Consider the following 12844-nt stretch of genomic DNA (forward strand, 5'->3'; position numbering starts at 1 on the left):
AGGCGTTTTGTGACCTGGTCATAAAAAGAGACTAGATTGGTCAGGCACGATCTACCTGCCACGAACCCGTGCTGGCTTCCCCTCAGCATAATTTGTCCTGCCGGGCTCTCACAAATGTGAGCCTTGATGATTTTCTCAAAGATTTTTCCAAGGATGGAGGTGAGACTGACTCAAAGATTTTTCCAAGGATGGAGGTGAGACCGACCTAATTAATCCACAAACTGCCAGCTAAGACTATAAACAGTATAGTTATTTCCTACTGCACTCTGCTTTTAAGCACGTTTCCTGAACACTGTAAGTTTTCACAGGATAAAAAGTTGAAAGAAAACACAAGCCAAGAAGGCAGCCTTCCCCTCTCTGCAGTTGTCTGTCTATCAGGCAGGGCTGTGCTTTTGTCAAGCAGCAAATTAACTCTAGAGAAAATACAAAGTTTCACATGTGAATTGCTTCCCTTTAAACACTCAGCAAAAGAAAACAGACCTAATAGTCAATTAAACTGTTTTTGAAGTGTCACATGCACTGCCAAGAGAATAGATCACAGACATTACATCTTATAAAAATGGTTGTGTTTTATCCCCCTTAAGAACCGTTCTGAAAGGAAACTCCCTCTTTATGAGCAGTGCACGTCTGGGGAGAACCACTGCTTTCATGTGATAAAAATACCGCAAGTACAGAAGAGTCTCGATTTAAAAATATGGTTTAATGGTTATTTGTATTTCACCAAAACTGATCATGTTCTTATTCCTGTATTCATCATTTTGTCCTGACCTTTGTTCTGGTTTCCTGAAGGATCTCTCTGTCCTGCCGAGAGCTGTAGTTCCCTTTCAAAAATATTTCCTTGTTACAGTGATGTTTGGTTGTTCCTCATCCCCTCCAACCCCCAGAGAAGGGAAAACAATCCTCAGACTGTGTGTGTGTGAATGGGGGGTCAGGAGCAATGGTGGGAAACACAGAGGAAAAGCTAACAGAGAAAGTTTGCTTTGGATTTTGCCACAGGAGGGAGCCAGGGAGCAGGAAGCCGAGTGAGTGAACAAGAAAGTCTCGTTTTCCACAGCCTAGGTGTCCTCCAGGGAGCATACACGTACCAGTAGGTGTTACTTGTGTGGGATGCGATGCTTATGCTTCTCCCCACAAAAGAATTCAGTTTTATCTGTATCAGGTGCAAACTGATGTCCATCGCACTGGAAAGAACTGAAGGTTTGGAAACACAGGTATCCATATTGCATGCTATTTGGGGAAAATAAAGACTTCTTGGGAAGGAGTCGTGAGGAGCTGAGACAGGAGAGGCCAAAGAGAAAAGCTGCTAGAAGAAGGATGATACTGCTTTGAGCAGGGGACTGGAGTAGGTGACTTGTGAGGTCCCTGCCAGCCCTACTGTCTTATGATCCTTAGAAGGAGGAGGATCTCCAGCACACAAGAGGAACAGACTTAAGTCCATATCCACTTTCAACACTGCAGTGAAACAGCTGAGGAAAACGTATCTGTAAAGACAACAGCAAGCAGTGCTGGAATGGAGGGGCCAGAAGACTAGAAAGCAGAAAGTGCAGAGACCCAGGGATGGAGGCTCCAAGACCACTGCCACCAAAAAGGAAGAGGTGACCGGTGACAGTCAGTACCTTCCTTCTGCAGGGGGACAGAGGTGCCAATCTGTTATCCAGATTCAGGGTCCAGGAGGCTTGCTTTTTGCCTGGTACCTGTATTTAGGATTTCATAGAAAGACTGTCAGAGCTCATCCACCTGCCTGTCCATGTAGGCACCAATGATACTGCCTGGACTGCCACTGAAAAAGGTGAGAGGAGACTCTGAGGCTCTTTACAAAGGAGTTTGGAGCTCTAGTGGTGTTCTCATCAATCCCCCCAGTGGCAGGTAAGGGTGCAGGCAGGGACCCATCCCATCATGGAGATAAATGCAGGACTGAGAAGGTGACATTGACATAAAGGCTTTGTATTTTTTTTGACAATGGCAACATGTTCTGGGATGAGGACTGGTATCAAGAGATTGCACCCATCTAACCAGAACTGGAAAGAGCATCTTTGGGCACTATTTGGCCAACCTACTAAGAAAGGCTTTAGACTAGGCTCCATGGGGCATGAGGAGCAAAAAACTCCCCAACAACAATGCAAACTACCTAGAGGGGAGAGGTTAAAAAAAAGGCTCAAGTTGGGAAGGGCCAGAAGACCACAGGACAGCAATAAGAGATATATGGGAAATGAGTAGGTCAAAATGCAGAACACTTCCAATGTACGTATAGAAGTACAGGAAACAAGTGAGACGAGATGGAAATCACAGCCTATGAAGAAAACTGATTTGATTGGCAACACTGAGGCTTGATAGGACAACTCTGATGACTAATATCAACATTTAGAGGTACGCATAGTTTTGGTAGGACAAGACTTGGAGAAAAGGTGGCAGCACTGCCATATGGATCATACATTTATTCTTTAGTTCAGGAGGAGGAAGGTAGGAGATCGGGGTGCATTTTTGTGAAGATAAGACGTGAAACATACCATCCCCATCAGGAAGGAGAGGTGGATGAGGCACTCTTCAAAGGAATGACAAAATTATCCAAGAATTCTGAGATGTTACCAATGAGGGACTTCAATTTTTCAGGTATCTGCTGGAATAATAGTACAGTTAAAAATAAAATGTTGAGTAAGTTCCTGACTTGTATGAAGGACAATTATCCATTCCAGCAAGTTGAGGATATGACTATTGGATCTTGTTCTGACCATCAGGGAAGAACTGACAAAGGATGTGAAGCTGGTGGGAAACTTAGAAGGAAGCAATCATGATACAGAAAAGTCACATTCCTGAGACAGGGAAAGCATGAGGTCAGCAGAACTGGATTTCAAAAAGGCTGATTTCAACTGGCAACAAATATCGGAAAATACAAAATGGGTGACCTGGCTGGATGGTAGCACTATGGAGAAGAATCTAGGAGTCTTGGTGGATCACAGCATCTATATAAGCCTGCAATGTGATGCAGCTGCGAAAAAAGGGCAGATGTAGTTTTGGGCTGCATCTGTAAGAGCGCTAGGTGTAAGACATTGGAGATGATAGGCCTCACCTAGAGTATCATATGGAGTTCTGTACTCCATTTTAAAAGGTACATAGAGAGTTAGAGAAGGTCCAGAGGTGGGTGACAAAAAAATAGAGGGCTCAGAAGGCAAGGCCTGTGAGGTGGAAAGAAATAGGCATGTTCAATTTATAAGAAGGTGACTGAGAAGGGACATGATAGCAGTCTTCAAATATATAAAGGGCTGCTGTACAGAAAAGGGGTAACTCTTTGTCTTTGTGGATTCAGAGAGCAGGATGTGTACTAACGAATTAGTTGCAGCAAAACAGGTTTAGATTGAATATCTAGCAAAACTTTGCTGCTAGAATGGTGAGGCTGTGGCTTAGACAGTTTAGGGAGCTTGTAAAATCTCTTTTGATGGAGGTTTTCAAGAGGTTGGATAAGCCCTGATCATGAATGATTCAGCAGTAACTATGCTGCGGGGCTCTGTAAAAACCAAAGTTAAAAGCCCAGGAACATCTCTGCCCCCTCCAGAATCACTGGGAGATTACAAGTGCTCTAAACCCACAGCAGGGGGATACCAGCAAGAGAAACATCGCTCAGCACCTGGAGAATGAAGCAGCGCTACAGAACCAGATTAATTATGAAAGATGATTAAAGCAGTCAAGATCAACTCACACAGATTTGGAAATGGGATTTCTAGCTGTCCAGTTATGGGGTGTGATGTGTGATCAGGCTTGCTAGTCGCAGGGTGCAAAACAGAATGGAGGGCATTTGTTTTTTCCTGTGTTTCTGAGCCTCTCTGGTTACCACACTGGGCTGGGAAGAAATTTCTCTCCTTGCCTGTTGTGACCAGTGTCGTCCTCCCCCTCCCCCCGTGAATCCTTCCTTTAAAGCCAAGACTGTCCCTTTGCTCAGGGTCAGACCAGTGTTTGGGTCTGGAAGGAATTTTACCCCATAGTAGCAGGGTATTGTCCTCTTCCTTGGATCTGTTGAGTGCATTTTAAGAACTTTACAGCTGCTCTGCTTGGGGCTCCTTTGGGCATACTCTTTTTTGGGCAATGGGCTATGTAGCTGTGCAATAGGGTTGATTCTGTAGTTTTCGGAACAGGATGGCTTCGACTCAGATGATCCAGCTGCAGACACGTGTTTGGATAAGGTAACCTCCCAAAGTCATTTCCAGCCCTACTTATCCATGTTTCTAGGTACTTCAAACTTGGACTCAGGAAATACTGATGCCATGAGAATATCTAATGCAAAAAACATTTTGCTGCTTCCCAAAAGCATTAAATCTGTATGAAATACTTGTGCTTTCACTGGGAAACTAAAAAGAGCTTTTAATTGGAGTTGTCACATCTTGTGCTGTTTTAACCATCCTGCACCTAATACTCAGTCACAACTTAAGACTTTCACTAGAGTATCCCATTCCCAATTGCATTTATGGAATCTATACCAAGCTAAAATGGACAAAGTGCATCAAGCCTTATAACTTGTAGAGCAAGGCAAGGTAGTTCATGGCACACCATGTCATGAAATGTTAGCATCCAAATCAACATACTAAGAATGAAGACTTTTTTTAAATGAGTGATTTCAAGGAACAGAACTTGTATTTTCTTTATATTTAGCTATAATCTTGACAATGATTCAAAAAGTATATATAATTTTAAATCCAAACTTGCAAGTCTTGCATGTTAGGATACAAAAAAGGAGCAATGTTTGGTTCTTTGCCTTCACTGGTGCTGTTGAAGCTGTAGGTCTCAGCTGGACCCAAATCCATGATAGTGCAATATCATAACTTAATGTAAACCAAACTGCAAGTCAAACTTCATACAAGATGTGGTCACAAAAGATGCCAGGAGTTTCAATACGTGACTCCCACAGTTCTGATGACCTGCTCAATTTTAATTACTGGCAGCCCAGTCCAATCAGGTTTAAGTTGAAGTTGAAAAGTATAGGGTGGAAGGCCAATGTATCAAGGTCTGAAAAAGAAGGTTGCAAACTGTTCCTGCAGTCAATGAAGACAGTTAAATCAGCACACATGAAAGCCTGAGTTCTGTTATTTTCAGTCAAAGTTTTAAAAGCTTGCAGAGTTCCCATGGTTCATTTTCAGACTGTTCTTCTATGAGTTTTTTTGTTTTAAATGAACTCAGTTACAGAATTGTGTACAGCAAAGCGAATGTCCTTGCTTGAAGGCCAACTACCCGCCCTTTTTTTTTTTTTTTTAATAAAAAAACTAAGTCATGCACAGACAAGACAACAAACCTCTGCTTACAGATATGAACAGGAAACTCTTGTTTCTTGCATTCTGCTGCAAAACCACATAGCTCACATGGCAGTTCAGAGCAGCACTCCTGAACTTCTCAGGTGAGCCACCAGACTTTTCAGAACGATCATTTCCACATGCAACATGGCAAAAAAGACGTATGAAATAGCTGAGCCTAGATTTAGTTCACTGAAGGAATAACATGCTTTAAGAGAACACTCAGCTTGTGGCTCACTTCCTTCACTGTCAGTTTTCTGCAAAAATATGCAGTGTGACCACCACTGATCACGCTTCCATTCAACCCCACTACCCACTCCCCTCCCTCAGCATGTTGGAGAGGGAGAAAAACCTTTGAAGAAATATGGGCGCTATGTAGACTATAGGCAAACCAGGAAGAGTTGCAAGCATTGTTGGCACTACATTTTTAGCAAAGATAGCCTTTCATGGCATAAAACAATCCTTACAATCCCCTCTTACATTGTTACATCATGTGTCCCAGTACACTGAGAAGCATAAGTTAAACTCAAAGACAAGTAAGTCGAAGTGTATTTTATTGACGAATAGATTCTCCAAATAGACTATTAAAGAGCAACAGGAAGATTTTAAAAAATACAAAAAAAAAAAACCCCACAAAAAAACCAAAAAACTGTTAAAGCTTCTAGCTTGCATTCAGTGTAAAAACTTGGAGGTATAAACAGAAAATTGGAAAATCAGTACAGCAGAGTATTTTTCCAATCCTGCAGTGCAGAAACTCAGTGACATTCATTTTACATTTGCTAGAGTCATACTCCTGTTCCAATTCTGTATATAAATCTCTCCTCTGTATAAACTTTTCAGATAATTTTCTGTACAAATAAGATGTCAGACATCTGTTTTCCTACATAAATACATAATTTGACTGAAAATATTACAATAGTTTAATAATTTGACTGTCAAAAAAGTACATAGAAAAAAATCTATATAAACAAAATTAAAGTTTCCAATGGCAGTGTTTGTAAAAGAAATCCCATTAATTATAATCTTAGGATAAAGTAACTGTTGCCCATAAAATACATTGCTTGTACTACCATGCAGGATTATTGCATACACAAGTTGCTTGTTTTTCAATTACAGTAACAGAAATGAATCTATTGTTCAAAGGACATGAGTGCAGACAGAATTCTAGCAAGTGCTAGCTTTAAAGAAGGCTCATATGCACTATGAAAATAAATGTAGTGCTAGTGTATTTTAAAAAATAAAATATTGCAAGTTTAAATAAGTCTCAACAGAACACACAGTAAGGCAACCAGGACTTGTAGCTTCAGTTTGGCATCCAGTTGCATTAAATCTACCTTCTCTCACCTTCTCAGCACACTACTCTTGGTTCGCAAGTTGCAAAAAAACCGTTTGTTGTACATACAGAATAATTCAGTGCAAAGTTCAAAACTGCTTCTTAGCAATTTAGTTCAATATTGCTGGATCAGTTCCTTGAGCACCATCATCTTCGGTGCCAATTTTTTCAACTCCTCACTTTTCCAGCCAGGCTTCTAATGTGACAGACTAGAAAGAGAACATTCACCAACCCTGTCAAATTAAAGGCATTATGGATTTATTTCATTTTGGGGATATTTCTGAATTTAAAGGGTGCAAAATGGATTTGATATTTCAAAGAGTAAAAACTTGATTTTACAAGGTATAGTTATCTGAATTAAAAACATGCGCTATACACACACACAAACACAGTAGATCAAAAGCTTTGACAGACATTTCTTTATGGCTTTTATCACTGAGGTACTGTTACAACAACTTCCACCAACCAGATTCTAATACTCAGCCTTTACTTAAAGAAAAAAGAAAAAGAAAAAAAATTAAGTTCATAGTTACTGTGCCACAACTTCATGAAGCAAGTGGCAACAGACTACAAATCCAGCTTTATTGTAAGGATACAAAATTATTTTCCTCTATAAACAAAGGGTCCCAGAGTCTCAGTGCAAGCTACAGAAAAAAGGGTTCAAGGCAACAGGCAAACTGGGATACTAGCATGAAAGCCTATTCCATTTAACAGAAAAGGTTCCTTGGACAAGTTAGAGTCTTTCAAATCAGACCGTTACATACAATTAGCAGCAAAATATCTGGGACTTGGTATTCCAAGGCAGCAGGGGTGTATGGCAGGATGGGCATGAACAACAGACTGATGTGTAGAAGAGCCCTTTGCATCTTATCCTTCAGCTAAAAGGACAAGCAGAGGTTAAAATACAGCCAAAATTCACACACAACCAAAATCCTGGTAGGCCAAAGAAGCATTATCCATTTGCCATCCTTGTCCCATGCGCAATTTCAACTTGAACTGTAAGCAGTATACAGGATCAAACCCTGGCTACCATAGGCTTTATATTGCCTCAGCTTAAAAAAAAAAGTTTATGCTCATTTATATACAAAGGATTTAAGTGATCATCTTTCCCCAATTTACTTTACTCCTTGTTGAGAAAGATTTAGGCAGAGATGGTTCAATCCCCCGCTTCCAATAATAGCATTTTGCATCAAGGACATAAACAGTAGCCTGATACCTTATGACTGCAGTATAGCTGCTTGTGTTTTTCTACATGTATGCTACAGTACCACCATTTCAGAATATGGCAGCATCTCTCCTGAATTTGTAGTAAACTCTGCTTGTAATATTCTGAAATACATCAATGTCTGTCCATAGACTACGCAAGAACAGGGGAGCTGTTTCTGTATTAAAGGGCTAGGCTAAAGTTCTAGCATGATGGCTAAAGCTGGCTGCATACTCCTCACATCAGGATATGGTCCAATGTTTATGCCCCCAAACTGGCAAGGTATGACTCAAATTTATGCCTAGATTTTTCTCTCGCCAATTTGAGCAATCAATCTGCACCACTTAACTCAACAAATTCATCGTCTCTCTTCGCCAAGTCTTCCTCATCTTCCAAGTCTTTCCAAGTGCTCGTAGGTAAAACTGGTTTGAGAGAATGTCTCTGAAGCAAAGCAAATGGAAACAACGATGACAAACGGGCAGAATTTCTCAAAGTTGGGACGGCATCTGCATCTTCAGGGGCAGTCTGGCTATGTTCTTCGTCCATTTGCTTCTGCAACTTCTGCACTTCTTCCATCACATCCAAGAACTTAGTTGCAATGGCAACTGTACCACCACCAAGAAGCTGCGCTTCAGGAATCCACCGTAAATATCGCTGGGTCCAGACTTTGATTTCAGGCCCTTCAATGTGAGGCAGCAGAAGGCCATGAAAGTCAACAGGTTTACAGTGCCAACTATCATAAAATTCTCTGAAGTTACTATGTAGCTCCTCTGAAGAGTTTATCAGTTTGCTAATTCTTTTGCCCAGAATGTTTTTAATTAAATGATCCGTTTCCTCCCTGAAAAATCCTCTCTTTGGAGAAGATTTAGTTTGTGTCAGTGGCAAAGAAAGCTGCCGGTGATGCTTTAAGAAAAATCAAAAGAGAATTATTAAAAAGGGCACTAGAACTTTAAAACGTTAGCTTAAATTTGGAATAAAGTGTGCCAAGCTAAACAAGTTTCATTCAAATAATGATCCACTTAACCCAGTTCAGTTTTATATTCCTGTAAGCTTAAGCGAAGGGTTCTCAAACTTCATGATACTGTGACCCTGAGTGCTGGATGGTGGTGGCAGGGGGATGGGGAGCTCTCACACAGCAGCCACTGCTGCCACCCACCACTCAGTGCTGCCACCATCACATGCCACTTCTCTGCACTGACACCCCCCCAGGAAGTTTGTGGCCCACTTTTAAGTTGCTCGTGACCCCCCGTGGGGGGGGCGCAACCCACAGTTTGAGAACATCTGGGTTAAGCTATTCATTTGTCTGCTGTGCATTACTTTAGATGTTAATAACTACGGCTGCTTGCAGATGTTAAAAAAAAATTAAAATGGCACTTTAAACTCCATGCACTCCTAAGCCCAGCACATGCCCAGAAGAGGCAACATGTTAGCTGGACCTGGCTCACTCAATGTCTGTATAGAGCAGACACTTTAATGAATGAGGCTTTTTGGTACTTCTAAGAGCCGACTGGAATCAGCTTTAGCCAGAAAACCCTGCTGAACCACCCAGTCTATACAGATGCTGCAGAGCTGGGTCAGAGTAATGCACTGCTTATTTGGGTAAAGTGCAGGGGGGTAGGGGGGTGTTCTATTTTGTTGGGTTTTTTTAAACATCTAAAGTTTTATTGCTCTGTACTGGAATAAAACTGCTGCAAATAAGTATCACTGAGCTTGAAAAAAGTAATGTTTGCCCAGGAAAGAAAGAGACTAGTTTAAAAAGTAAGATATTACTAGAATTGAAATTAGTGTTTTTAAAAATAATAAAATCTAAGTAACCTATGCAACTACAGAGCTTTGCCATCAGCATTCACCACACATTTACAACAACTCAACATTACAGGATCTGGGCAGTGCGCACACTTAATACAGAATCAAAGAGAGTCCCCATCCCAGGAAACTTACAATTCACTTGAAATCCCTACTTAAAATGGGATACCACACAATGCCCTGGTGGAGCCTTAGTGTGAATATTTTAATCCTCTACAATAAAAAACTTGCCCATCTACAATTATTGATAATTTAAATTATCAAGATCGATCAGATCAGTAATAAATTAAAACAAACTCAAGTGCTTTATGAAAAGCAAATATCTACTGTAACCCAGCAAGGTATTTGGATAAAATTACTATGCTCATTAGTTGATAAAAGGGTAGTCATACACAGTAGTTGAGATCAGTGTTTCTGTACACAGTCATAGCATTAAAACACCAAACTAACAGAACTGCTTCTGGCTACGGCAGGACACAGGTCTCAGAATCCACAGAATTCCAATGCAGGCATTTTTAATTTTGCCAATAACAGCATTAGCTTTGGCTCCAGGTTTCACATCCATTTGTCCCAAGTATAAATGGGTTGCACAAAAAACACAAAAACATGTTTGTATAGCTTCAGAATGAGGTTGACCAGACAGCTTACCTTGAATCGTGTCGTTTTCCGTTGACTTTTATCTGGTTTTGGTTTCTCTGCATAAAGAGGGTTGTTCAGCAAAGCCTGTGCTTTGGGTTCAAACTGCACAGACCAATCCCAAACTGTGAGAAGCCTGAAAGGGCTGCTTTGTGCATTGTGGCTTTCTCCAGACTGCCAAAATAAACAGGTCACATAATTAAAGATTAGAACAGAACTCTAACACTCAACATGAGGTTACAGAGCTCTGAATTTCCATTGACAAGGTCCCATGTACTCAGCAGCAAGCTAGACAAAATCTGTAACAAGATCCCTGAATCCTACAGATGGCAAGTTAAAGATGAGACTAAAATAGATGCTTAAGAAAATACAAAGCATAGTAGTCCATGCATCAACATGTGATGTTTTACTTTACATTGCTCTCCGACTTGTCACACAATGTATATCATCAACATGCTCCCACTAATAATGGGGGGGTGGGGGGGCAATTATTGAGCAGAGGGCTGCTTACCGAGTTTTGGCAAGCCATCAAGGGCCACATGACAGGCAGCCCAGGGCAGATTAATATTAATTTTCTAAAATTTTTAGGGGCCCTGTGGGCCAGATAGAATGGCTTGGTGGGCCACATCCAGCCTATGGGCTGCATTTTGCCCACCCTTGCACTAGGTTATACCCAAAGTGCATCATGAGTCACCGAAGGAACCAAAAATTTTATGAAGGAGACTGCTCTGAGACTTCAAACCTGGGAGGCAATTTCAGAATATGGAATAAGAATCTGGTCAGGATGCATCTACTGAAGTCATCCACAAAATAGTGTCAATTAAATTGTATTTTAGGGTGTGGACACATTCAGAGCACTTTCAGAAAGGGAACATTTCAAAAGAGCAGTAGCTGGTATGTTCTAATTGTTGTGTAAATGAGTTGAAAAGAACCCAAATTCAGCAAAACTGCTCCAGTTCCAAACCTGGAAGAAGGAAAGTCTGATCTCATGAACTACAGGAAGCCCAGGCCACAATTCCATTGCGCTAGGCAGTACAATAGTCTTTTTAAAAAAGCAAGATAGCTTAAAATCTTGTTTCCCTTGTATCAAAATAAAGATTTCTTTGTAAGAAAAAAGTTAATTTGTTCCACACAGGCATTTACATTTTTTCAAACAAAACACTTGAGCAAATATTTGCTTTTTTACAGATAAAAAGGACACAGAAAGATAAAGTGACTCATCCCAGACTACAAAATAAGCCCATAGTAAAGACAACATTGGAAGACAGGACCTCCTGGCTCTGTATACTGTGCTCATTTCAGCAAGATCAGGGTCCCCAACCCTTTTTCTAGTAGCAGGCCAGATCTAGCTGTCCAATCACGTATAAGCCTAAACTCCACTAACATGCGACATAACTATAAACAAGCTAGGAACTAACTGCAAAAATAAGTTGGCTTATGAAGGCTTGAAATTCCTTAAACTAAACACTGCAAACTGGTTATTTCATGAGAATACTCCACTGGTTCTCTGCTAAGAAAGTTTTCATCAGGTTGTATGATTAAGCAACATCTTCAAGTTTGGGTTTAAAGTCTTAGGCTGTTCAAGCGCTAATACTACAGATCATTTACAAGCTGGGATATATATTTTGTGGCACATCCAAATACAACTTGGGTTGTGGAATTTACCTTTACAAAAGAGAGGCCATGCCAATATCTGTTTCAAACAGGTTTGGGAATAATCTCATCCTCTTGACGTGTTTATGTGTACTGAAATTGCTCTTGGAACTCTACTTGCAATAGCACCAAGGACTTATTTGCTGGAAAATGTAACTGGATTTTAGAAGTGCACAGATATATCAGTCCAATACCCAATCAGCATAGATAAAAAGAAAATTGACTATATTGGAAAATGGCCTGATGTGGCCAGTAATTTGGCTGATAAATGCCCATGCGTGCATGCAACCACAGCACAGCACTCAGGCAGCCAGGAGCACAGCCCAGCAGCTTGGAGAGCTGTGTGCAGCTGGTAAGTCTGTTGTGGTGGATGAGGGGGGAGGGAAGGGGTATGTGGGGGCAGATCAAGGCCCCTGCAGTGAGGGAGGGAGCAGGGCAGGGGCTGGGGTAAGCACTGCCCAGCTGGGGTGGGGCGGGGCACAGGACAGAGCTGTGGCTCATCTGGGGTGGGTGGCTCCTGCGACTGCATGCACCCTGGGAGGGTGAGGGGGGTTTCCACAGATCTGTATGGGGTGGGGCAGGGTTGGCTGGGGCCGGGGCCACGCCTGGCGCATCCTGGCAGGGGGAGGGGTGGGTCACACTGTGCTTGGGGTAGATGGCAGTGGCATCTGCAACTTCTTAAAATTTCACTGTAGCCTCGCACCCAGTGCCACTGCCACCTGCCCCGAGTGCAGTGTGGCCTAAACCCCACCCTTCTTACCCCTGGGAAGAGTCCAGCAGCACCCCTGGCTTTAGTCCACAGCTACAGCCCACCTTGCCCCACACAGATGCAGGAGCACGCACCCCTCCCCTCCCCATGCCCTCCCAGGGTGCGCACACTTTCCCCACCCAACCCCAGCTGGGCAGGATGTACCCCAGCCCCATTCCCTCCCTCAC

The 12844-nt window shown here is 41.9% G+C and overlaps 1 protein-coding gene across 1 annotated transcript in view; it reads right to left on the reverse strand.

Moving 5' to 3' along the window:
- Positions 1–5910: 5910 nt before the first annotated feature.
- MTMR12 (myotubularin related protein 12) overlaps positions 5911–12844 on the reverse strand; it is a 56964-nt gene continuing 50030 nt past the window's right edge. The window contains exons 15-16 of the mRNA XM_019531918.1: positions 10268–10429; positions 5911–8716 (exon numbers count right to left, since the gene is read on the reverse strand). Coding sequence (XP_019387463.1) covers positions 8144–8716; positions 10268–10429 — 735 coding nt within the window. The 3' untranslated portion in view covers positions 5911–8143. The remainder of the gene's footprint in view (positions 8717–10267; positions 10430–12844) is intronic.

This window comes from Crocodylus porosus, unplaced genomic scaffold (assembly GCF_001723895.1).
Source record: "Crocodylus porosus isolate Cpor-Errol unplaced genomic scaffold, CroPor_comp1, whole genome shotgun sequence".
NCBI classification, from domain to species: domain Eukaryota; kingdom Metazoa; phylum Chordata; order Crocodylia; family Crocodylidae; genus Crocodylus; species Crocodylus porosus.